This window comes from Haemaphysalis longicornis, unplaced genomic scaffold (assembly GCF_048455015.1).
Source record: "Haemaphysalis longicornis isolate Haplotype H1 unplaced genomic scaffold, Haemaphysalis longicornis Haplotype H1 scaffold_1, whole genome shotgun sequence".
In the NCBI taxonomy this organism is placed as follows: Eukaryota; Metazoa; Arthropoda; class Arachnida; order Ixodida; family Ixodidae; genus Haemaphysalis; species Haemaphysalis longicornis.
In genome coordinates this window covers 278,783,420-278,810,719 of record NW_027526203.1, presented here as the reverse complement: position 1 = coordinate 278,810,719, position 27,300 = coordinate 278,783,420, and the positions used below count along the sequence as shown (strand labels likewise).

Sequence of the window (27,300 nt, the reverse complement as noted above, 5' to 3'; positions counted from 1 at the left end):
CGTTAGGGTTTCAAGTATCGGGACAGCATCATTCGTATGAAGAATATCGGGGTTAAAGGGCTCCAGGTTGATTCCGCCTCGTAGGATTTCTGGATGTGTACCGAAATACGAGTGCACGGAGATTCATGTATATCGTCCTCCCCCCCATCCCTTCCCCCCCCTTCCCCCCCCCCCTTCCCCCCCCCCCTTCTTACCGAATCAAGACCATGTCTGGTATCAGCGGGCAGGAGTGAACGATAGCTCCGGAGGTGATGGAAACGAGGTAGATCATTTGTTATACATCGCGGGATCGTTTTCCGTTTGCCCATACATTTAAACCGACAAATGACTGTGTTCTGTAAGCTGTCTTTGGTTCTTTACTAACAGCTGCTAGGCGGTAACCAGGCCGTTCTGCAGCTTCGCCCAGTATGTTGATTCAAAGAAACCGAGTTGCAACGACAGCGGTATTTCTTATTCAGGCTAGAAACAAAGATACTTTTACGTTACATTAAACGCACGGTAAATATGCAGGTAAATTAATATGCAGCCCTCTAGCACCATGCACTCACCTCATAACTTAGGCGTAGCTTAGCACGTTGAATCTCAAAGTTGATTTTTGTTTGTTTCCCTTCGTTAATTAAGAAAGGAAGAATTTTAAGGGTACACACAATCAGGAGGAAGTTTCTTCTGGTGAAATGACCGGTGTTATGCTGACGTGCAAGGCTTATGCTGAGCTCAGCCTGTGTTCAAGCGGCCCCGGTGTGCTTTCGTCGTATGACCCCGGCTGTTCCCACGCTGTGTTCGGCTTAGCACACTATCACCTAGCGCGCCAGCCGGCGTCATGACAGACGCTTTGCACTTTAGCCGCTATTTTCCCGGTATGAAAACAAGATATCCTTGACAACGCACTCTGATTGAGATATCTAATAATTGTATTTTTCTTTTTTGGGGGAGGCGGGGGGGGGGGGGGGGGGGCACGCAACACTCAAGCTTGTTTGGTGACATGCCTCGAGGTTCAGCCTAGATTTGTTTTGAGAGGATAGCTATAGGTTCTTTCATATATATAATTTTTTGATGGGTAAATTAATAAGACCTGCAAATAACTATGCAATAAAACATGTCAAGAGGTCTATTATGTCTAAAATTACAGTACCTGTTTCCTGCGTACTTCACCAGGGAGTTATTTCATCGAAGGACATAATTGAACCTTAAACACAAAAGCAGGTATCTAACAGCACTTCGTCTTGCATAACATAGCTAATTGGTTTATCGCGCTGGCTTGACATAGTGTTCAGAAGCGCGTTTTATTATGTTTAGGTAGCGAGCCAAACACAAGATATGCGAAGTACTAAGATACATAAATCAGCTTACGTGAACACGCGTAGAAGCCATTCGAGACGAGGTAGAAAAATGGCAGCATCTCCACTCCGTGGATGATGGCGAGGGTGCGGAGTACGGGGACTCGAAATGACATCCAAGTTGCGCCCCGAGTGACATCCGATTTGCGCCCCGACCGTCATTCGATTTGAGCCGGGAGTTGCACCTTGATTATTCCCTAAATGAAACTGCAACTCACAGCTCAAATCGAGTTTCGCTTGATTTTCGCTTGAGGGTGGAGTGCGCACACATGGACGCGGATGGACGTTGGGAGGTCCTAAGGTACTCCACACCATTACAGGCGAGGGAGTAAGCCGTTTGACTCTCGGGTACTAACTCACGGTCGTAGCCCAATGGGTAAGACGACTGACACTAACTCTGTCTGGTCTACCAGACACAGGCTCGAATCCTGCCGGTGCCTGTGTGATTTTTGCGATTGTAAATTCTATGCACACGGACGCGGACCGACATTGTGCGATTCTAAGGTACTCCGGACCTAATATATTTGCCGCTGCCATAAAGCACCCTGATGCACAGAACACCAACGTGGGCACGTGATTTACACGGTCCTATTCCTGGTCCACCTCAGCACCACTAACGTGATACATAGAGTACCGCTGCCTATTGCGACAGCGATGGATTGGGAGGAGGGAGACGGGGCTGGGGGTCGCGTAGAAATGTTTTCGAAAAAAAAAAAAGCAGGCACGCGATCAGGAAAGATTAAACAAACGCAAGCTATGAACACGGCGTTATTCTACACTCGCCTCGTAATGTCCAGCAGGGTAGCCATACTAACACAAGCAACGACGCCTGTATAAACATTGCCTAACGCGTCTCCCGCTTTCCAATGGGAGCGGTAGGAACGCTTAGTTCAGGCACTCATCCGGTATGTGGCGCGCGCCGGCGGACGTCCCGCCTTACGTCACTGCTCGCGGATCGCGAACACTGCACCCACTTCTACAGCGTGTGTCCAGTGTGTCTGTCAGCTTGCCTCGAAGACGTCGGAGCACCGCATAGGGAACGCTAGACAAACTGTAAACTATTTTGCATAGTTTGTGAGAAGCGGCGCTGGCTGGCGTACATGAAAGCACGCAGGAAGGCTACGGAGCGGGAAAGGGTAGGAGAGGGCAACAGGAGAGTGGCTGTTTGGCCATTTTTCGCTCACGCGTTAGGCAATGATTATACAGGCGGCGTCGACACAAGTAACAAACTAATGTCGAATTGAGTCGTGAGAAGTGCACAACAGGGGCGTCAAAGTGGACGAAGCGCGTCGAGAGCTGAGAAGGTGCGCACAATGGGTCCGGGTGGTCCCGTGCCGCCATCGAATCCGGGAAGGCCTGGTGGTCCCGGGGGTCCGGGGGGACCCGGCGGGCCGGGCTCTCCTTGCGATCCCTGCGACAGGCACCGAGTCAAGCCGCTTCGCTGACGCTCGTGACACATGACCAACGGAAGGCCAAAGTCGGATATATTTTGACATGAAACATTTTTCGACCTACCACAGTCTAACTGGCTCAATAAAAACCTATGGAGTCTAAATACAAGCAAAATAAAGCACAGTACATTCAAATACACAAATAAATGACACGCCAGATACGTGCAAAGCGCTGAGTGCACCAGTGCTGTGTCTGATTGGGTTATCGGTTTCGCAGCATAATAATTCACATCATTGTGCGAAATAGGCAATCCAATCGACAGGCATCAAGTGCACTAGACCTTTCTTTTTACTCTTTTTCTGGTGCGATCACGTAGAGCTTACTGCTGCCGTTGCGACAAAAAAAAAGAGAAAAACTACCCAGTGCAGACTAACTTCCTACGACGAAAAGCCGCAAGTAGTGCGGTGAATTGCTTTTTTTTTTCAAGGCATGAAAGCTTGGGTTAGTCGTCCGAAATAGTGTTACTTTAAACTGGGCTATTGTAAACTTGTATTAAATAAAGCAAACCACAGCATGCCATTCAAAGGCGTCTGAGCTGTGTCCGCAAATGACGGGATCAAGAAGTGCCCGCCTGCGGTGGGGCCTAAAGAAAGCGGTTTCGCGGCGCACATGAACCCAGCTAGCGCTACGGCCGCCGAATCTCGGCTGAAATAAGTCACAGCGAGCACTCCCTGAGACGCAATCTCCGAGAATCTACGCGCACTCTCCGCCCAGGCGGCCGACGTTAATAGCTTAACGGGCCGAGTAACTCTCGGGCAAGTGAGCGCCACACTTTGAAGGACGTGCTCGGAATGCTTCGGCCGCGGGTTCCCTTCTTGCGCCCAGCTCGCAAGGCTTCCGCCGAACTCGGCTGCGGTTCCGTCGGGGCGCTGCTCCAGCAGATGACGCCCATCGCAGCGTCCGGCCAACTCATCGACATGCAGTCCGCGACGCACCGACATTCGCGGAGGTAGTTCCGGCCGAGAACTGGCTGGTGGTCACCGCGCGTTCGGGCGACAATTTTTATTTGCTCCCTGCTAACGTGCAACGTACTGCAGGTTGTCGAGAAACAGGCAGCGGCTCTCGATTACGCGAACCTTGGCCGCGACATGGCTCGTTAGGACAAAATGAGCCGCGGCCTTATTGGCCGCACTGACTCAGCGGAGCCTGACTCAGCGGGGCCGGCAAGCCTGGGGATTCGGAGAAAGGACGTGTCTAGCAAATACACAGAAGAAAAGTTGAAAACTCAGATGTCACGGCAGCAAACGCGTAATAACATTTTCCCCTCGAGCTAAGATGCACCAGAAGGTAAAGTCACTTGGCACCCTTTGGAGCCAGAATGATCCTAAAGAAGTTCTTAAAGACCCTTTTATACACCAGTTGGGCTAAGATATTCCGCATGCACAGCACGATGTTCCTTCTTCTGGAGGCTTCCTGGTAAAGGTCACGGGCCACTGCGGATGGGAGCCGGTGTCAGTGATGGATTTAGGGGAGTAGCGGAAGGTGGCCGAGAAAGAGGACCCATTCACTAAGGTTTTCGTCTGTTCTGTAGGAGAAGCAGAAGTCAAAATCCGCTAGTGAACGTAGGCGGAAGTACTTCTCGCCCGCTGTGTCGCATCTCCCACACCGTCCCCTGCAACTACAACAGGTCACGCTTCACGAAACCTGCGGTAGTACCTTGCCGTATGGAATACGTGACGCGGCTACGGGAAAATGAAAAATCGGTAGGAAGGCCTGTTAATCATTTCAGTAGTCGAGTAAGGGATAAAGCCCTTCGACAGGTATACGTACCTTCATCATAAACACGTCGCCTGGCGAGAATGTCACTCCAATGTTTGCCAGTTCCTAAAACAAGGAAAATAAGGTGAAAGAAGCGAAATACAAACTCCGTTGTATCCAGAAACGAAAAAAAAACAAAAAAACCTCGATATGTACAACTGTTTCATCCTGACGGATGCCTGCCTCGCACTTTTCTGAGCTTTATTTTCGACGCGAACAAAAATCGGGTGCGGATTCACTCCGCCGTACTCGCTTTTCTATTTAACGTTCAGTCAATTTTCTTTTAGCACGCGCCTAAATCTTCGCTCCCGTAGAATTCCGTACGGCATTAGGTGCGGTCTGTTATCGGTAATGTGTCGGCCTGCAGATCTCCGTCATAAAGCTCCTCTCCACCAGGAATGCTAAGTAGCAGCTCGAAAGTTTCATTGTGGCCACATTTTATGCGAGATTAAGTGAATCAAACCTGTCTGGTGCTGTTCATTTTAGCCGCTGTTCTATAACGAGAAGGATGCCAATAGGTTCCAAGGGTCACGCTTCGCGCTTGTACCAGCCATGGCAAAAACAGGCAATCGGTTACATTGCGAAGGCGAGGCACCATCTGAACGGCCTACATAAAGGAGCTCCCATCCAAAAGCTAACAGCGAAACAACTGCATACGCAATTAACTTCGCGTAACGGAAATGTCATTTAAGAAAACACATAACAGTGAGAAAGCAAAAGTGTGTGTTAGCCGCAGGAGCTCTAGAGTAAGACGTGTGTGTAGCGCTGGTTATTAGGAAAAAGACCTGAGTCCTAGTAAGCTGCAACTTCCTCCGCTGCATGCCGGGCTGTACTCAAGAAAGGTAGAGAGGACAGAAGTTATGAGTGTTATTCGGCCCCCCGTGGCTTCTCGTCAACCCGTCCTTGAAACTTCTCCGTCAACAGCGTTGCCCTGCAGCAAGCCTGCTTCAGTCGCTATCGACGCCCCAGCACGAACTCCTCGAAAACTACACCGTGATGCCATTGCGACGCGCAGTTCTTGATTTGCGTGGCAGCGTCGCGTGTGAGGATGACGAAGGCGGTCTATACGCTACCTCACTTCTCATTTGTTGGTGGGAAGCATACAATAATAAGCACCACAGTTTTCCACGAGCGAACAGAGGGCCCTAATTAAGAAGCGGAAGGAGTGCGGAAAATGAAAAGCGTCCTATACTTATCAGCCGCTCAGCTGACGACACTTCAGTGCTGTAGGAAAACCCTCTCTGCTGCGAAGACTCTCGACAATTGCTTTAGTGCAGTCTTTGATTAGGTGGTTAAATTTGGATGGTTATAAGTATTCATGAATCTGAAGCTAAATTAGCGTGGAAGGGAATACCTTTATTGCAAATTGAAAAGCTCTCGTAGCCCCTAGCTGCGCTGTCTGTGAATCCTCTATTACAGAAGCCGCACCACGCAAAAAAGAAAAAAAAAGAATAAAATGCCAGAGCGAAAGAACCGAAACTACAGGGAACCACTTCGCGCGCAGACACTGAAGTGCGTACGGGAACGGCGGCGCTTACAAGAAACCAAATTATAGCATATGCCCTGGGAATAAGCTAATTACTGGCGTGTCTTTTTTAACTGGAGCATGCTCAGCCTTTTTTTTTGTTATTAACTTTCAGTTCGATCGAACAAAGTATTGTTTTCTTTTGATTACATATTCCGCGCTGTTCCACGCAAGAACGGCTAAATGTAAGCATGGCAAGGATAAGCAGGGTGTAGGGAAGGGGGTTTTTAAACCAAAACAAGTTTTACTCGATGGCTTAGAGCGTTGCATGTCATCGTACCGCCAACTCACTAACAGTCAGTTCTTCAACAGGACAAGGCCGACAACAAAATACGGCTGACCACGGCTATTTCTGAATTTGCGCCTCTTAATCCTCGCCCAGCATGGCTGCGACCTCTTGATTGCGTGACCCGACAACCGCCTAATGTCTGTAACGGCGGTAAATACAGGCACCCTTTCCAAATAACGGTAAACAATGTCACAGGGTTATAGTAGCTGCTACACTTTGTCGTTACAGATATGATTAACTAAAGCTCGATAACCACACGCGTAGCCAGTAAAAAACAATTGAGTCATCTGCATTATGCTCTCCCTGCTGTGTATATATGTCATAAGATCGGGGGAGCCAATGCACGCACGCATGTAGTGCGTGTGGCTGCGGGCAACACGCCCTGTGCTATCACAAACGTCCTCGAGGGAGGAACGCAAAAGCAAGCCGATTACAGCTCATCTCCATGCATTTAGGCACTTCCTGGTTCACTCGCCGATATTCCGTGCAGCTAGGGCTTACCGACGGACATCACAACCGGTAATCGAACTAAATAATGAGTGAATACCCGTGAACGATGCTTCTACTTCTAATTTGGCTGCAACAAGAGCTTGATGTTTACACTGGAGGTAATTAGGGAGGCGACGGCGAAACTGGCCGCACGGAGACTGGAAAAATGTTGAGCATTGTTTCGGAAGCAGCCCTCCTATGCAGGAGCATGCGCTCGGACGTTAACGAGGCGTCCCTCTGCTGACGGAAGGTCACCCATGCCTTAGGACGCATGCTTCGTAAGTGACTGCCTACGCCTGTGCACACAGGTACCGCAGAGAGAAAGGTACCAGCGCCCCCGAGGTGCTTCTCGCGTGTGATAGAGAAGACGCATGCGCAAATGGAGAAACGTGCAATCATGCGTGAGTGCAGTGTCCTCCCTCTGTCTAAAAGCAGGACATGAGAGGAGGTGGGTGGGAGAGGCAAGGAGGAGTTTGCGGGCAGAGACGATCGAAGTTGCAAGGATCCGGGAGCCGAGAGGCCAGTCTAGTTAGTGTCCGTCTCGAGCAGGGCCCCGGAGAATGCCGTGCGGGGGCAAGTGAGCAAGGGTCTGGGTGACGGGAGCACGCGCAAGGACTAACCTTAAAATCGGTGGCGTCAGCGATGCCCCCGTGGGGCATCTTGACTGAACGCTTTACCCCCTGAAACAGCAGTGGGACGTGGCGTCAGAAGGCCGCAGGCCGGCACGGGGCCGGCCGACGCTCCAGCCGCGTTCAGGTGCCCCGGCCCTGGCTGCGCCCCCTCGATAACGCCACAAGGGCCTCCTCCCTTGCTCGGGGTGCTGATTTCGGGAGTGGGGACGGGACACTGCTTGTCTCACTGAAGCCCTCAACAAAAAGAGCTCTTTTCCTCCGTTGGGCCGCGAAATCGCGCAGCTCGTGTGAGGTTGCAGACCTTGTAACTCACGTCCACCACAACTTCGATCAATACAGCGCTGATGAGGGGCTAGCATGGAAGGAGCACACAAGGCGCTGCGGTCTTAAAAGCTGTCTGCCTGCATCGTAACGGATGAATGCCGTGTTCTTTTTCCTCCTGTCCCCTTTCTTCGTTAGCGCTGCACCAGTTTTAACTTTCTAAGTAAGAGCAGCCTTCAGTTACGCCAATCGGACTCCGTTGCGAGTCGGGTTACCTCGCTTGCTTCGCCGTTTATATGGGACTGCTTTGCACGGCCGCTGGCCGAAGAAGTCAGGCTGAGGGAAAAGCAAGACGGTCGCCTTAGACGCGGCTGCAACAGCCAGGGTCGGAGTGTGAACGTGGAGAAACAATGCACCATTACAGCGCTCTTGATAAAACACAACTGGCAACAAGAGAAACACAACCACAGTGTCTCCGGCGACAACAGCAAGCAGCTGGAATGGAGAAAACAACCTGACGAAATGACATAAAAATCTTAGTAGGCATGCAAACTTAAGAAAGAAAATAATGAGAGACTTACCTTCACATTCGAGACAAGGTCGATTCCCGAGTCACCCTAGACAGAACGGATTGCAGTTTTCAAGGTCACATATTAAGGCGCATCAACTGGCTTGGGAAAATGAACGACCTCCAAAACAAGAAAAGAACGTTCGTGCGTTAGGTGATTCTGACGTGTGAGCACGTGCGTAACGCTCACACATTTAGAGGGAGAGGAAAAAAGAAAGTTCTTTAGAATACCGAGAATTGTCGGTAATCTATTTGAAGGCTTTATTGGATTGATTTACCGTGCGCGGATCTCTCCATTTAAGTGGAGTACCAGCTGAAGTGGAAGGGCGGGGCTATTTTTTGCTTTCTGCCGCGTAATCCGCATAGGTTCTCAAGGGAGCTGAATTGGGCGTGTATTCTGTTTTATAGAAACAGCGAAATCACGTTTTATCCGCTTGCACTGAGATGCACGCATTGAATACGCTCGAATATAAAATGCACGAAAGTCTTATGTCCGTAGTTCATTTTTCATCTGCTTGTAACATCTTCACACTCGATGCGTGGCCTTTTCGTCAACGTTGCGCGGGCAACTAACCGGTAGCGATTTATTCCTTCTTGTTATGAAGCATCAGTTATTTGTGCGAACGACTGCACGTCGTTATTGAAAAGCAAATATCCTTGACGCCAGGTGTAAACAATAGCAGTGACAACTATTCGAGTCTTTCTATGGTAGTGTTGAAGAAACGCGGTCTGCTTGATCGCCTATCATGACATTCAGAAACCCACTCCTATACATTGCGTTTACAGGTATCCCATCCCCCTGGCTTTTCGCGTCACGTCATGCACTCTAAAAACCTGTCTCGGCGTTTGTTTTACCACAACGCAACTGAATGACCTATCACTGCGTATTGGTTGGGAAACTTGACACATAGAGACACCCAATACCAAGAGTTAATCAAATAACTGGACCTGTGCTATGGCAGCATATGACACACGCTGCGGTCACATTGCGTAATTTCACAGTCCAGATAATGGTACGTTGGACTTCATCCTGTTTACTGGCCTGCTTTGCGCTCTTTGAAGACGAGTCGAGGCTGGTCCCAAGAGGTAGCGCTCTTTACATCTTAATTTAGCTAACATCTTTAATAAGCTCAGTACATAAAGCGACGTGAAACTAATGAACTGAAATACAGTGAAAAAAAATTGACTGAAGCCGGGTTTATTGCATATTTCTACACAGAGGCGTGATTACGTCCGTGGGTTGCCAGAATTCGGGAGACTGAATGGCTGAGGCGCAGTTCGCCATTACAGAGAGTCCCTACTAGCTCCTGTTGAGCCCCTCACCTTTTGCATGCTTCATACATTTGGTAAGAAGCGTAACCCGAGATCACGAAATAATTAATATGTCGAGGATTACGCAGGAGCTATGTTTCTTCACGGCTAGTGGCTGGTCCATCGGAATGAAGGAATCTACCGTGACTCAATTTGAGCGCAGCACTTATTTGCCGCTTTAATTTCTTTACCAGGTCATGCGAGTGTATGTATAGACAGGAGATTGCTTTTACTCGAACGGCGTTTCTATCTGATCAGTTGTAATTGCCTATTAATAAACGACAAATCTGGCCGTATTGATTGTTACGGTATACGCTTAGCAGTACTAACGGCCCAGGCGTGAAGTGGCGTATGCACACTCCAGGCCTATTGTGAGACCCGATAACACTGCACTTAGCACGAGTACGCCGTAATCTGTTTTGGAAGAAGTGAAACGGCCTGAATGTCTCAAAATATGGATTTACGTATTTTTTCGGCCACAGGTTTTAGGAAGTGGCTTAGAACCCCCCATAGATACGCACCAAACATCCATGCACATAAATGCACCCGTTAACTGCCCCAAACTCGCAAGGAAAGAGACTAAAATCCTACAGGTACAATAAAACAAACTGAAATTAAATTAAATTTCTCTGGCACAGAACTGTTCTTATATGAGGGAGGCACCTCAATGCGCTGCTTCGCTCAGCCGTAGTTGACGTCGAGAGTTTCTGAATCCAAAAGAGCCGTGCGCTGCGTTGTTGCGGTGGATATATCGATGTGCGATTTTTCGCAGAACTTGAGGATTTATTAAGCCGTCGTTCAACTTGCTACAGAAAAAAAAAACACTGTTCCCTTGTCGCGACATGGCATTGGATAACTTGAGTGAGCCGTCTTTGGTTTGCGCTGGCGTTATTCGTACTCTCCCCAAAGCCATTTTAATTACTTGGCTGAAGCGTTTAAATTTTCGCTAACTGGCGTGAGAGTTCGGGCAGTAGAGAGCTTTCGCGTTTGCAGCTTTTATCGCCCGCCGCTTTGAAGTGACCAGGTCCGAAATATTGTCGAGCGGGTCCACACCCGTTTTTCCCGAGCAACGCGCTTAAGCTGAGCGAAACAATTTTAGCGCGTACTCTTAAAAACACCCGCGGGTTGCAACCCCTCAGCGCACTTGAACCACCAGTGATTGCGGTGACAAGGGCGAAACAAAGGCGATACCCACCATGCGATGTGACTTGGGAAAAAAGCTGCATACATTGTGGGAATCATCTACTAATACGAAAGCATTCTTACACGGCTTCTTCATTTCATCAACCTTGCGTTTCCTTAGTGGATTGAAAGGAACACGTCAGCCCAGACAGCGTGTTTTCTTTCGTTTTTGGCTATTTTTAGTTAATCGCACGAGCACGCAGAATCAGATAGACCTTTGGGATTTTGTGACTTTATTTTCATAGTTTATTTTTATTTGTTGTTTGTTTGATTGAGGGAGATTGAATACACCTTTGTGATCTCGCTAGCTCATTTTTAGTTTTTTGTATTCTGTAGGTATTTTTGTTTTGTTCTGTTTTTGTTTATCACGTGAGGGCGCTGGATCACGGGGACATTCACGGCTTCGTTACTTCATTTTCGTCCTCTTTGTTATTGTTTTTCGACTTTTTGTTTTATTGTTATTTTCTGCGACGGACTATGTTTGCTAGATGTTTGCTAGATTTGCTAGATGTTTGCGATCGATACCTTACTTGGGAGACTGTTCTTTTTTTGTTGTTGTTGCATTTTTGTTTTTCGTTCTTCCTCGATTGTTTTTGCAACGGTCTATGCCTAATTGTTGTAACGATTAAATGGCCCAACTAGCCCACTGCGCATTTTTCGGTTCGCGCTGGGACACTCGGCAAAGAATGCTGAAAAAGAAGTGAACGCGAGCGTCACTGAAGGAAGCCAAGTGACACCCGAGGCGGCATTTATTGGTCGAATTCCGGGGCTCGTCCAACTAGCTCCCTCGAACGCCGCAGCGACTGGTGGTTCAGGTGAAGTGTGGCGAAGCACACCCGTCGGGGTTTCTTATAGAGTGCAAGGCCAACTCAACGTGTTAAAGGGCATTATCGCGTCGTTCCCAGGTATGCCGATAAATAAAGCGAAGAATCGATGACATGGTTCGGCTGCCTGCTGGCTCCACGCACCTTTTCGCCCTTGTCTCCTTTCTCGCCCTGCAAGAGAACAACCAGCCGTCAGGCCGCTGGCGCATCGCTCGCCTGCGCGCAATCTTTATGGCGCCGGGCTCTACTTACGGTATCCCCCTTGGGGCCATCGATTCCTATCGCGCCCTGCGGGGAGAGAAGAAAGAACGCCACCGGTGAGCGCGGCACAATGGAGCCCCCTATTTCCCCCGGCTCTCGGCGGGGTCAGAGGCGACAGGGTCGGCGCTGTCCTCGCCGCCGTGTTCGCCAACTGAATGCCAAGGCCTCGAGCCAGGGAGAAATGCACTCTGTGAGGCGGAGTGGACCAGAAAGGACCACAACGGCTGGGAGTAGGGGCAGCATATTTTGATAAACGCCAGAGCCCCTTCTCAAGGTGCACTAATAACCAGAACGACGTCGGAATATGCGAGCGAGCGTGGGTCAGTGTTGTTTCTGGCAAAGCGGTGCACAACGCGGCACTAGGGTGGGTCCTTCCCGGCGTACCCGAATGGCTAATCATTGCGACAGAGTTGAGCGAATGGCAAGGCGGGGAATACGATTTGACTCGAGCGCAATGTGGAATGTAATGCTGGCGTTGCGAAGTGCCCCAGCGTAGGGCTCCGTCATTCGGGAAATTTGCTCCCACGGCCACGTCACCATCATCACAATCATAATCCACTGCACGACAACGGCCTCTCCCAAATTTCTCCAGCCGTTCCTATCCTGTGCTGACTCAGTCCACCCTTCGGCCCCCGCATTTTCCCAATTCATCCCTCCATCGAGTTCACTGTCTTCCTCTATATCTAGCCCCGTCTCTCAGGTGTCCATCTGTAACCCTGGTGTTCTGCCGGATGTCAGTTCTTTGCATTGCATGCCAGCCAGAGCCCACTTCGCCCTCCTAATTTGAGCTATGACGTCCCCTACCCGAGTTTGTTCCATGATCCAAAACACTCGTTTCTTATCCCTAAGCGTTACTCTTATTGTCCTCCTGACCTACGTTTTTCTTTAGAGCGTTTGCCCTTGAAATGAAATGCTGAATAAATGCTAGCATTTCAAAGTGCCGCAGCGCAGGGCCTCTCGTCATCAGATGGCAGCGAGTTCGGCGCCGTAAATGGGGGAAAGGGGGCATGGTGAAAGAAGGCAATAACGCATTTGATGCTGTGGCAAAGCAAGAATAGCAGCTCAGCGGCGACAAATATGCGCGTCTACCACAACAAAAAAAAAAAAAAGAAAAAAAATACAGATTCCTTAGCTGTAGACCCTAGCTTGCCGGATCGGACAGCTTATTAGCAACGACTTCAAGAAGGTGCTTTTGTCCTTTTCTTATAACAGCGTAAATGCCCCAGCGGACACATCTGGCACCACACATTGAGTATTGCTTTTACCGTTGCGCTTGCTAGGCCGTCCATTGAAACGAAAACGTTAAACGAACGAACAAAATTCGCAATGGGAGCAATTATTGAAGTAAGGATGAAAAATTTGAGATCCTCAACTTCACTCTCGATGTCTTTCAACGAACGTGAGCCCCACGCCTTCGAGAAAGATACTACACGATATAGCGCAACGGATAATGAAGATTGAGTCTTGAATCCAGCCCGCGACGAGCACGAACGTCGCATAATGGCCCCTCGGTGCGCTCGTAATGCTCCCATTGAATGCGCTTGCAAGCGTATATTTTCTCGACGGTAATTTTCTAGAGAATTTAATTAGAGCGTTGACATCTGCATAACCGTGATCGGTGAAAGAACTCAGAGCTTAGCTCACCCTGTGAATAAAACCAAAGCCCAACTTTTTTCCCCTGGTGCTTCGAGAGTGTGTGCCATGTTTGTGTTCGTGTGTGTTCTTGAACCAAAAATAACGGTTGCGGTTGAGAACGTATGTTTTTAGTGTATACAGGCATGATGAGCCGAGAAACAACACACGCATACGTACAGTCGGTAAAACGCTTGTCTATAACAGCGATTTCAACTTCAACCACCTACATCCGAAATCTGCCGAAACATACTCGTTCCAAACATATCGGAGGCAAAAGCGAAGGGCTAATACTTCAGAATTCCGCAGTAGTTTAATTCAAATCCCACTCCGTCGGGGCAGGATAGGGCTGAGAGTACGAAAGCTGTGTTATAGACAAGCCTTTTACCGGCTGTACATACATGCCCAAACGCGCACACGCACAAACATACGTTTCGCAGAGCATCACAGAGTAATGTGCTGCGCGCGAATGTTGAATGAGCTTTTAATAGTCTAGAAGGACTTGTTGGTGGGTGAGTTGGTGCATCTTAACGTGAAGCGAAAAACTGCGCAATTTCAGACGGCCACAAAAAGGAGAGAACGCAGGACAGGCGCAGTCCCGTTTGGCGTCAGGACTGGCTTCGCGAGCTTTTAATAGCTCGCGAAGCCAGACTTGAGTACGTCCAGAAAATAAAAACATCCGTCATTTTTAACTCCCATCCCTCATCGTAACGTTTCGTCTTAAACGGGGACGGTATAGAGGGCGTTTCTATTTCATTTTATGCCTTTGCCCCCACATTAATTTTGAGCTTCAACTTACGCCATTTGTGTTTTGAGTTAACGGGATTCTGTCTTGCAACAGCATAAGTTTTATGCATTCTAAGGCAATTCCGTGGTTCATCTTCATCATAATGCTCCCAATTGACCAATACATGCAACCGACAGTGAAATATCAGCGAATGACAATGCCGAGTATACGATTTGACTCAAAAGTTCGGTCTGCGCTGCGGCATTACGCAATACAAGATGACTCTCTGCGTTGAACAGTTGCCCAGCGTAGATCACATTTTTGTGTCAGATGGCACGCACATTGCTGTCATTATCCAAATTTGCTTTGTTGGCCGCTTGGTTTCGTGCCTCGAGTGCATTCTGGTGAAGCTGAACTACAGAATCACTTGGAGTGTAAGCTAGGCTGGCAGGGAAACATCGTTTCTATTTCTGGATGCCCCGTCATTGCTCTCAAAGACGCACTGTGGTGAAAAATACCAACCACGATTTGTGCACTCCTTAAACGGACCATGATGACAAAATACAAGTTTGGTTCACTGAAAGACTGCTTTGTCCCAATAACCAATGGTGTCAGTCTTAATGCAAACTTCAAACAATTCAAACAAACAAACAAACAAACAAAAAAACAGATGAAGTAGTAGCGATTCCCCAGCCACTTCCTCGCCCAGGCCTAAGGACGTCATGGCATCACAGGGAATCGTTCGTGGCAATGGCGGCCGCCGATCAAAGCCACCGCCAAGAAAAATGACGCTTCCACCTTCGCTTCCACCTTCAAGATAAACAGCTACCAACGAGCCCAATTGTCCGTTCTGCCGAAGAAAAAATGACTGCGCAATTGTGGTGGTGCCTCTGGTTCCGTTCGATCGTACCACTGGAATACTAACACGGAGTTAACGCACTGGTGACGCTATTTTAGTTCTACCCCTATTACGCCACTTCTGATAGTGGGTAGCGCGAAATAGAAAAAAAAAAAAAAAAAACGCTCAATGTTTTTTTTTATCTTTTTCGGGCCGGAATGAAGTTGAGGGAGTTATCAAGGCTGTTCTTTTTTTTTTTTCAGATAAAAAAGCTGTATTTTGTCGTCATGGCCGCTTTTAGACAAATGGACATATTATCCCCGCATCCACTTTCGTGTAAATAAGGAATGAATGAAATTTATTGCCTAAAAGGGACGCTTCTCCGCCGAAAACAGGGGGAGCGCTGAGTGAGAGCGAAAGGAGGAAGGGAGATGCTACACCCTCTTCGCTCTGTTCGGGCTCCAGAGCGAGAGCCAGAGTTCCCGTGAGATCGTTCAATGGGCGCCGTCCCATCCTGCATCGTGGCCTGCGGGTTCTTGGGCGTCGCATCGAGGATCATTGACAATAAACATTGGGCTATATGTACGTTGCGGTTTACTCTCGTCGAGGCTCATCATGCCACAGATGCTGTGATATTTGTTCACAGTTCCGAGGATATTTGTTATTTGAACAAACGCTTTCGAAAGCCCTTAGTTTCTTGTTGCCCCTTACTGTTACGGGGGACAACATTTAGAAAAAGGATCCCTGCACGAAGCTGGAATAGGCAGCATTTTAGCCTGCTTAGGAGACATATAGGCATGCGTCAGCTTACCGGAAATCCGGGCTTTCCTGGAGGACCCAATGCACCCTGAGGGAGAGAGAACGAAAATACGAATGGTTTGGTATTCTTGGCGTTGCAATGCACGCACAGTCATTCACAGCATCGCGAACCAGGAAAAGTGTTGATATGAAAGAGGCTGTTTGCTGCGTTGATTTAATAAGGAGCAGTCGACCTCTCCCCGAGAAAGTCTTCGAATGCAAGAAAAAGCGAGAATTTGCGCCTCAGCAAGTTAGCAAGCAAGGAGTCAAGTTTGTATTCCTTGCACGTGCCGCGCGGCTCCTTTACGTTCTTGGTAAATGCGCCACGTGGGCATATGGTTTCTTTGGTTGATTCCAGGCGCGGAGTTGTGTGTTGCAACCGTTTCACGTACGTTTCAAGTCGTGACGTAGATACGGTTGGGGACCTCTGACGTGTGCGCTGAGACCCACTCTCCGCTTCGCCTGTTTTGCGTCAATACGTGTCGACCACCTTCAGCGAATCAAGGCTCACTCAAAGAGGACACTTTGAAATGGACACAACTGAAAATTCCGCCCCAGATGATTCTTCACGCAGGTCCAGAAATGAATTCCCCTTGTGATTCTTGACAAATCCGCCGCACTGCGTATATGCATTTGTGGGTACGTGGAAATGGTTCTGGGGCAGTTTTATTTTTTTGATGACCCTCCAACTCTATATGACAACGCCCTACTTTTTTTTTTCTTCTGAGTTGCACTGTTAAGAAGTGTAAAAATCAACAACCCATATTGAATTATTATCACGTCTCCTGAACCTTCCCTAAAAAACCCTTGCATTCGTTTTTTTTATATATCCGCAAGTGTTTGTGGCCGAGTGTTAGCGCTTCGAAAGCACCGGGGAACAGGTTCGGACCTCACAAGTGGCAAATTAGTTCTGTTATTCAACACTGCAATGAAAGAGTCCCCGAACGAACAAAAGCATAAAGTCTAGTTGAAAACTGCTAAAAGGATTTTGAGCGTTCTGAAATTTGTTACGGCTCACTTGCATGAAAAAATCTCCGAGCATTTGGCTAGCGTGAGGCAGCATTGACTGAGAAGAAATAAGGGGTCACGGCCCCTCACTCGTCGCGAGGCTTGCGTATGTTGTCATAGCGCTGTGTGTGGGTAGGAGAGCGAACAAACGAAAGAGCTACGTCATGCTTTTGTCTAGAATATTAGTGGCTACGGCAATGCATACACTACACCGAGCCTTTCCGATGAATGCAGTTAAGCTCAGGCTCAGATTAATACTTCAAAGAGGTGGGTTGGCCTTCGAAAACCTCATTTTTTCGACTGCCATGTTAGATGTGCTTCAGGCCAATTCTTCGTATAAGACATTGCCAGCCCTCCCACCTCTAAGTGCAATCCTGACTTATGTTCTTATTGTAACGGGGCATAGGATTTAGGCAACAAATATACAGCCTCCTTCCGCGATCTGGGAGGGTGGTAGAGCAAGGAAGGAGCGCTCTCTTTGCTCCCCCTTAGACCCTAACCTTACAGAAGGCGTTAAGAAGGAATGAAGCCACTTTCATTATTGCTTTCGTTAAACCGACTTCTCGTTTCATAGCATTGCTACCTCGTGTCGGGATCTCGCAAGTACTCGCTGCGCGGCTGGCAATTAAAGTGAGGCCAGTTTTTAAAGGCGATAGTGTACTTGCGCTACCAAAACGGGGAAATTTTGTCCCGTCCGTCCGTACGCCTTCCTGCCCACCCGTCTGTCTGTCTGTCTGTCTGTCTGTCTGTCTGTCTGTCTGTCTGTCTGTCTGTCTGTCTGTCTGTCTGTCTGTCTGTCTGTCACGAGATTGAGCTACTCAGCGCCCGGCCAAATATTGGCCCCGTATCTGCTCGCTCCCTTGCAAATGAACAGCTGCCGTGGCTTTACCTATGTCCACATTATTCAGTGTAAAAGAACCCTCAGGCACATTTGAGGCAAAATATAAGTCCCTAAGCAAGAGCACCATCCTTCTTTCAATCAAGAATACACGCTGCATTGTTTTTACGATGACAAATAAACAAATAAATAAATCCGATGACGTCCTAGCAGTGCGAACATCGGAAGGTTGAATTGAATTGAGCAAACGTTTATTACATTCATCATGGGAAGAACTAGAGGGCACGGGAGAGCGTGAATAGATATTGAGTCGATAGTGAATAGATGAGAGGGTGTTAAGTGGCAAGGACGGAAGAGGACTACCGTCTTCAGACGATATCTGCAGCCAAGCTAGAAGGCACGCGGTCAATTTTTCTCTGCGCATGGTTATTGGTAAAATGGGAGGAACGTAGAGCCCTGGTACTGACATCACCGTTTACTGTGCGTGAAAAAGGCAGTTATGCACCGGCTAGCTGGAACGGACAGTGCCGCAACCAAGCGGGGGTTTCTACCCGTGCGGGTACCCGGCTCCTGCAGTACCGGTGAACTAGTGGTTAAACGAAACTTTTGAGCATCGTTGTGACCTAGAAAAGAAGTGGCATGGGGCCTAGATTAAACTTTGTTGTCTTGTTTTTCCGGTCGATTTCATAGCAGCAGCTGCCCACAACGAATTGGTGCCTCATACCCGCGAACAGCATCAACCCAATGAGAATTTAATGCACTGGACTCGTTATTCCAGGTGTCCCAATGAAGCGAATAAGCAGCTAGAGTTCGGCGACAAACTTGCCATGGGATTGGAACTCCCGACTGTGAAGTTTGTTCCCCTCGAGAAGAAACCGGCATCGATCTGGGGGCGCTTAATTGAGCTTCTTCGATCCCTTTTGATTACAACGACAAAGGAATCGCCGGGCGAAGCGAAGAAGAGCGGGAAAAGGCGGACAAAGCGAAAATGGAGACGATAACGAGGACAAGGAGCAAGCAATTGGAAGCCGCCGCGGCGGGGAGGTCTCGGGCCCGGCCGAGTTAACCAAGGGAAACTCGATGGGCCCCCACACGCGATCCCGTGTCTCGCTCGCCGGTGCGGATTCGGTTGCAAGACCTAATTATGCTGGTGCGGTGGCTGTCCCGAGCCTTCGCTCATTGTTGTCCGCCAACTCTGACCCGGTCGGTGATCCCTCGCGGCTCCCTCTTCGGTGGGTCAGGATTTTCTTGCGTCCGGACCCTTGAGGCCCTGGGCGCTAGCTGATGTACTCCATGTGTGCTGCTCTTTTCCTCACCCCTGCTGAGCTGCTCCGCGTGATGTAGCTGGAGCTCTACAGACATCGTCATGCGTCTTCCATTTCCTGCCCCAGGGGCCCGAATTCGGATTTAAAGGGACCCTGCAACACGTTTTTCAACTTTTTTTAAAAATCTTAAATTCTTGCAGTACGTAGTCACTCACCCAACACACCCAGTGCTTAGATTAGGGGGCCGCAAAGTACCTCAGCCAAAAATTACTGCTCTATTCCCATCAGATAACTTGTAAACTCGCTCAAAAGATTTTTCTTTCTTTCCCAGTCTTGACGTTCTTCGACGGCCCGAATTACGTCACTAAGGCTATGTAGCGGCTGTTGACCGTTTTTCCTTCAGTTGCAGCAATAAACGCTTTTCGATAGCAACTTTTAAAAAAGCCACAAAAACAACGCAAGGCGTATCTGGTGCGACGAGCAAATCACGCAGTGCCGCTCCATGCTGGCGATAACTATAGCCCTCGCAGTGGTTCCAGACGCGACGTGAAGAGTGAAAGCGCTTATCGGAAGTGTTGCAGGGTCCCTTTAAAGTTGAGACGAATTTATGACTAGCGGGCAGTTCGTCTTTATCTTCATAAGAAAAATATTCTCAACTAATTTAATCTTTTCAAAGCAGAAGGATGTCTATCATTTAACGCTCAATTGGAAACGACATCTGCGTCCGAAGAAGCACTACCATTATTCGGATCTCGAGGGCAGTGATGATAATGATGAGTGATCACGGTGGTGATCAGTGATTAGGACGGTAGTAATTTTCACTATGATCGCGTTCCACTGGCACCGAATAAACAGGTGTGGTCTCTCACGGTTGGTGAACGAGGTGTACAAGGAAATACTCAAAACTGAAGAAGTTGCAGCTGCATGTTAATTCATGTGCACGAACTATGTTTGCGTTTCAGTACTTAGGGTCCTTCGTTTCCTGGTATAACCTGACAGCGCCTGGTATTTTCCCGCTGAAAGAGTTTTGACTAAATCTGGTTAAACCCGCATTTTCGTCGAAAATTTGCCATGAGCAAAATTATTTGTGGTGAAGAGACAGGACTACACTTGAAACGGATCATAACGAAGAAAAAAAAAAGGTTGGTGGGATTCATAAACCTTGCGAGTGACCTTATTTATAGACGAAAATATTACCGCTGAACTCGTTGGCGATGACAAAATTCTTTCCTTTTATTTGATTGAAGAATGCGAAAACTTGCATGGTAGTAAGTATCGCCTGCGCATGACTGAAGATTATTGCCTAAGTAGAAAAATGCATATATATTTGAGCGCAAATCACCAAATGTCTTCATTGTGCATTGGTCTACAGGAAAAGAAAACGTCCCGCCGATGTGATGTCCTCCAGTTTTATACGAATAATGAGACAACTTGATTAAAATTCCGGCTGTGTTATCACAAGGCAAAACACACCCCCTCTCCAGCTGTCACCTGTGTCCTGGGGAACATTACCAGGACTCCAAAATATATTTTTGCCGTTTCTTTATTATGTTGCAGACAAATTGAACGGAACAAGAAAAACAAATCAATCAAGTTTTTTTTCTGTTATTATTATTTCAGTTTAGCCCGTTACTCCGCACTAAACGCGTCCGAAAGCTCCATACAGGTCCTGTAACTGGAAAGGCTGATATTTACAGTGAGGCGAGTCTGTCAAACAGTAACACTCCACTAGCCTGGCACTGCAATACCTCGTCTACCGATATAAAACTTCATCTACGATTTCTGACCAATGAACATGTTGAGAATTATCAATTATATGCCATCACACGAACTCTCAACTTCATTAGCTATAATGTCCCTCAACCTATTCCATCAGTCATACGTATCCTCAGTGATTCCTTTCAAACCATCCAAGATATCTTGGTTAACATATTCTGCTATCCACTAGATGATCACTCATATTTACTTCATCCGACGTAAGGTACAAGCGTCCGTATTGACAGGGTACCGAGAGACAAGAACGCCTGCACTGAGACTCAGGCTGTACACTCTGCAGCACAGCAGGGTTCAAACCCCGCCCCTCCTATGGTTCCCGAGGAAGCAACTCCTTTCGCCATACCGCCAGCATTGCGTTTCATCTGATAGAAAAAAAAGACCGCCTATCTGCTCCTTTCGTTGCAAATGTCGTCAAAATACGATAGTCTTTGTAGACATTTTCCAAGGAAATTCCCCCCTTTGCTTTCCCGCTCACCTCTTATGCTGTTCCTGTTCCGTCGCGCTCATCCCAAGGTAAACACACTAAAGGTTTGCTCAAGGCGATTTGAATTTACCGCGGTCCACTGCTACAGGCGGGCTTCCTCGATGTCAGCGCTGCAGTACGGCGGAGACGCGCGTGAATCGAGGCGGCCGACTTCAAGGTTTATAGAACCGCGCTGCCGTGCTCCACGTGCGCTCCAAGCCCAACGTGGAACCTAGCTAGTGGAACCTTTCGTTGCTGTTGCCGCGTGGTTTCTCATATGCCACCAGGAGGTGGCGCTGGCAACAGCAGGCGGCGGTTTTCTGCAGTAGATGTAGAATATCATTTGCTACCGAAAAACCAAGCATACATGAATTTTTAAATAAACAAACACGTAAATATTCCTTGTGTACTAATTTCCTGTCTTATATTTGCGTAATGTCTTGTTCTTGTTCAACAAAGTTGACAAGTATGAACATATAAACCGGGCTCAGACGTTTACATTTGGCTGTGAGCATATAAGACTATTGCGCAGCACCTATTTTGCTTTGGCCGGGTAGCTGAATCGAGCCACAGACAGACAGACAGACGGGCATACAGACAGACCAAAATTTCTGGGTTTAAGTAGTCCAAGAAAGACCATCGTCTTTGAAAATCCAAAAAGCAACATCACCCCTCCAGGATTTCTATAGGGCCTTCATTCATTCCAACTTCAGTGCAGATCTTGGTCTGTCGTAAATGCAGCCCACACTCCTGAGACTCTTCACAGTTAGTTATTTCCTCATTTTCCACCGAGAATAAAACTTTCTGCAGCAAATCTGACAAAAATTAATACACGAATACATGAGTAAACATCAAAACTAAGCCCATATCCAAAGATGGTCATGTCGCATTGCTGCCAAACCAATTAGATTACAAAAATACAGAAAAAAATGCACCCATCCGCAGCCTTACGTGTCACCTCGGGAAATATTTATATGTGTTAACGAAGCTTGTTGACCCAATTTGAACGTTTTTAAACTTCACTGTACGCGATAAGTATTATTTCATGATTTGCGCGCGAGCGCGCCTAAGTTTAACAGCCACGCATATGCGATTTTTCCGTCCACCGTATGTGCCATATGGCAGTTTCAACATGTGTGTCTCCATAACCGCAAGTTAGCACATACCGAACAGGCAACAGCTGATAATGCAGAACACGTATACAAAACCATTTTTGCGTAGGCCGGAAAGGAAATCTTTCAAAACAAGCTTTAGAGCGTTATTAATACATCCAGAATTATGTTTTATTACACGATGTTACAGGCCTTCGGATGTTATTTTGTTACTATAAGACAGTACGTAGAAATAAAAAAAAGAAATAAAGCCACGGGACAGCTTTATTTGGTCGAAACGCGATAACAGGAAACTAGACGACAACGCAAATCAAAACAGCGCCCAAACAACCTTCATGAGGGGTTTTTTGTGACTAAGTAATGTCTCAACGTTGGCATAGCCTACCTAGTTGGACAACAAGCCCGCGTTCATAGCACCATTCTAAAAAAAAATCGTGAAATTCACCCACAGGGCACCAGGGAAGGGTGCACGGCGAGAAACGCGTTCTGAAAGGACACCCATGTCAAATGACGTCACGCCGGCCAACATGGCCGCGCCCAGGCACCGCTCTGTAAACCGTCTATACATGGATATCCAATTACCTCTCCGACACTGTCTTATGCCCACGAAGGGCGCCGAAACAGCTTCTCACAATGTCACGCGAGGTGTGCCACATGGTCGTATTTTAAGCCCAACCTTATTTAATATCAGCCTCATTGGAATTGAGAAGTTCGTGCCACACACAGTTGAAATACCGCTCTATGCCGATGATATCTGCATATGGAGCTCTGGCCGCAACAGGCGTGCTTTACGAGCTCGCCTTTAAAAAGCCTCAATTCAATAGCCGACTTTTTGTCAAGACGCGACCTCGAAATCTCGGATAGGAAATGTGCGGCAATAGCCTTCCTCAGGCGTGATGTTTCCCTCTATAATCTTTCAGCGGCAGGGGTCCTTGTACCCTTTGTGGACTCACACCGATTCCTGGGCGTAACACTTGACAGGTCGATGACGTGGTCCCCTCACGTTCGTCTCCTGGAGGAAAAACTGGGCTCCTTTGCTCAGGTGTTACGCATGCTAACCAGCGGCTCAGGGGGCTGTTCTGTAGGGCCCCTCCTATGTCTCTATACAGCACTCTGCGAAGGAATACTGTGATACAGCCTTTCAGAACTCGGTACCCTTTCCAAGACCAACACAAGGTTGTTAGAAAATATGCAGGCCCGAGCTCTGCGGTTTTGTCTTGGCCTTCCGAAGACAACTTCTACGCTTGGGACCATACGAGAGTCTAGGCGTTTCTTACACAGTGTACTGGTCAAAGAAAAGCATCTTCGCACCCATCTACGGCTGGCGACTATAGGGCTCGTGGACGCCTGCTGAGTTCTAGCTCTGCCTGCCTTAGAGGTACAAGACACTCTACCACCCTTGTGTCAGAAGTACCCCGCGCCGCTTCATCTCCCGCCCTGGATGTATTCCCCCCGGCGGATTGTCACCGCAATACCGGGCATCAGCAGTAAATCCAGGTGACTGATTCCAGCCCGAAAGTACTTTACTCTAGAGCCCATTTGGAATGGATACCCTAACCCCAAGCATATTCACACCGATGCATCGGTGACGGCCACCTCATCTACGGTCTGAATCTGGGTTCCATCGACGCGGAATACAATTACGGCCAGGTTAAGCCACAAAAAACATCGATGACATCAGAACTTGCTGCTTTGCGCTCTGCTTTGCAGGGCATTCTTGGGCAAGAAGCTTCTGTGTGGGTGATTTTGACAGATTCACGGGCGGCGCTCCAACAACTAGCATCATTTCCGCGGGAACAACTGGCCCACAAAATACACACCCTGCATACACAGGCTAAAGTGGCTACCTGGACATTGTGGGGTGAATGGGAATGTGGTGGCCGACGAAACAGCTTGCGCGGTCCACACCCAATCTTGTGTCATCATCCCGATTCCTTTCTCTCGACGTGACGCCGCGACACTTGCGCACTCAGTGGCGCGGTAGTTACAGCTCTCAATATGGGCGGACGGATAAACAAATTATCAGCCATTGTACCGAATTTATCCCGCCGACACTTTCCGAATGCCGAGTGGCCTGGGAAAGCGCGACGAAGCAGTCGTTCACCGCATTCGCCTAAACGTCGTTTTTGCCAGCCACTACTTGCACAAGACGCGCCGAGTTGCCTCCCCTCACTGTCACGCTTGCTGTGTTCATGAGGACATTGAACATGTACTGTGTGTGTGTATCCTGTTATGCCACCTCACGGATAACATTGAAGACAACTTTGGGACTGCGTGCTGATGCACCATTGAAACTTTGCAAGGTCATCGGTTCATAGCACTCAACTGCCGTGGTGACACGGAGTACACGGGCCTTTCGCGTCACTTCTCCGTGACTCCGGCTTGAACTAAACCCTGTGAACGTTTTCCTTAGCTTTACTGCAGTGCGTGTGCTGTGTGCGTGTTCCTGTGTCTGTCACTTTCTGTGTGCTTATTTGCATTTGTTAGTGTTTGTTTCAGTCTTCGTGTCTTCGCTTCCTTTCATTTTCGCATTTCCCATGTTCATGTGGAGTAGCAAGTCAAGCTCGCTGCCAGGCTGACTCCTGACTCATCATTAAAGGACCCTCCCTCTTGATGCTCGCGCTGTTACTGCATCTGCGCCCTATTGTTGGCTTTGCCTTCAGCATACAAATCGGCTACAATTCAGCCACTCAATTCGTTACCCAGCAGTCTCCATGTCGCGTCGCTTATCGTTGGCGGGCAGAGATCTTTATAGCCAGTACTCGTGACGTTCAGAATCGAGACCGCTCCCCCAATTCTGACACCGTGTAGTCAAGGAGGCTTGTTAACGAACGGGCATCGAGCACATAATTTAAAGCGTATATCCTCAGGCCACCGTATTGATTATCGCATTGACCGAAGCGAGCTTCGGTATGTTCCTGAACAGCATGTTAATACAAGGCCTGAGCTTTCACAAAAACAGCTCGATAAGTTCCCCGGGCGTTCTGCACAGTGTACTAAGTTTCCTCGGGTTGGTGGGTACTCGGTTATTTTTTCCAGACCGCTATCAGAGCTTCGTACTCTCCCTATAGTGTCACCAAATTGTTTAACGAAGAGAAGGTAACCGTTGACGAGGCTTTACCAATCTCCTTTCAAGTTATTTTTTGTGCTTGTAGCGTCAACAACTGAAGGTGTAATGGCTTATAGTTCGGTTGACGGGAAATGGAATCATGACTGGTACACTGTCACGCCAGAAACTTGCCGTCCGGCAGGTACTTTCTGGTCTTGACAAGTAATAGTTGCTGGGACAGTGTCTTGTTGCGTTGATGCGCTCTTTTTTTTTCGTCACAATGCCCCACGACGGTGGCTCAGTGGCTAGGGCGTTGTGTTTCTTAGCCCGAGCTCTCCGCGGCGACTGTTTTGTATGCAGTCAAAATTATTCCGTAGCCATCTACTACTACGGCGCACCTCATATCACACGAGTAGTGATGGCGCGTAAAACCTAAATTTAAACTTTCCACAGAAGACAACATTTACTACTACGGAAGAACAGGACAACAGTTCATTATCAGTGTTTTGATCACGTATATAAGCGGTTATGTCGTCTATCGACGCTATACAAACTAAGCAAATGTCGCCGCTAGCTATTTGTGCTGTACACGCTCGTTTGCAAGTTTTTCGCTGTTGGCTAACACCACAGAAGGCATAATGACGCATTCTGGAGGTTGGGGCCTGCGTCATTACGTATATGTTTCCAGACTTCCTTATTTCTCTTCTTGACACTCCAAAGACATGTGCTTTCTTGAATTAGAGTGTGGACATGCATGTTCTGGAATGGGAACTAGGTCCTGTTACGAATCGCTTGTGCTGTGTGTGTGTGTGTGTGGGTGTGTGTGCGTGTGTGTGCGCGTGCGTGTGTGTGTGTGTGTGCGTGTGCGTGTGCGTGTGTGCGTGTGTGTGTGTGTGTGCGCGTGTGCGTGTGCGTGTGCGTGTGCGTGTGCGTGTGTGTGTGTGTGTGTGTGTGTGTGTGTGTGTGTGTGTGTGCGTGTGTGTGTGTGTGTCTGTCTGTGTGTGTGCGCGCGCGTCGGACCAGCACGGCTGCGTGTGGTGTCTGACTCATCGTCCGACTGAGTGAGAGTATTTTTACTTGCTTTAAGAGCAGAGCTATTTAAGCATTTAGTTCCGCCGTACATCGTTACCAGGAAAACTACCAAGAAAACAATCCGAGCGTAGGTGAGCGTGCGCCTCGTGAGGAGCGCCCGGCGTCGGCCAGCTCGTCATTCTAGAGCACTCTGTTCAGCTTTCATGGCATGAACTCTCGCGTAAAAGTTCTCCTGAGCACAGTACAGCTCGCGCTACAGACGGCGAGTTCAAGAAGCAGGTTGCCGCGGATTCTAGCTCGTGCTAACGCGGTCCACTCTGGGAGAGATGTGAAAGCCTGCGTACGGAAAGCCTGCGTACGGGCCGCCAGGTCAGCTTTTTCTCCAGAATTGCATCACTAGTTCAAGCTGCGCCCATTTTTTTGTGTGTGTCTCCTTTTGTGATATGTATTTATTACCTGACGCATAGTTCCATCCTGGAATGTTATGTATCTGCTTTAATGGACAATAAACGTCTTTTCATCCGTGAGGGATGGGCAGCTACTCGACGAGGTGGAACTTGAGGCGGCAACGGCGGTGGCTGCATGATCTAAAGCAGCGGCTGTCTGTTGTTTTCCCTCCCATTCGCGCTTCTATGAGCACAGACGCTCCTTCCATTCCCGCTCTTATTCCTCCGAGCATACGACACGCGGCCGTCCTATAGCGAGTTAAAAGTTGATAACTGGTGATAACAGCGCTAGCACCATTATCAGCCGGTGTCATAACTTGTGAAAAAAGCATCGGTGGTCGCGAGAGGTATAAAGCTTGTGATACAGGCTTCGGCGGTGGCGAGGAGGAGCAGAAAAGCGGTGCCAAGTAAAGCGGCTTCACCGGAT

General features: G+C 48.4%; 1 protein-coding gene across 6 annotated transcripts in view; it reads right to left on the bottom strand.

The window, feature by feature from the left end:
- LOC144146608 (uncharacterized) overlaps positions 1 to 27,300 on the bottom strand; it is a 478,728-nt gene that overhangs the window by 134,948 nt on the left and 316,480 nt on the right. For 5 of the 6 annotated variants that reach the window (XM_077678547.1, XM_077678552.1, XM_077678560.1 and 2 more), the window contains exons 4-10: positions 15,898 to 15,933; positions 11,881 to 11,916; positions 11,773 to 11,799; positions 8,325 to 8,360; positions 7,471 to 7,530; positions 4,560 to 4,613; positions 2,650 to 2,748 (exon numbers count right to left, since the gene is read on the bottom strand). In XM_077678547.1, the coding sequence (XP_077534673.1) occupies positions 2,650 to 2,748; positions 4,560 to 4,613; positions 7,471 to 7,530; positions 8,325 to 8,360; positions 11,773 to 11,799; positions 11,881 to 11,916; positions 15,898 to 15,933 (348 nt within the window). The remainder of the gene's footprint in view (positions 1 to 2,649; positions 2,749 to 4,559; positions 4,614 to 7,470; positions 7,531 to 8,324; positions 8,361 to 11,772; positions 11,800 to 11,880; positions 11,917 to 15,897; positions 15,934 to 27,300) is intronic. The other variant, XM_077678565.1, reaches the window with a different exon arrangement.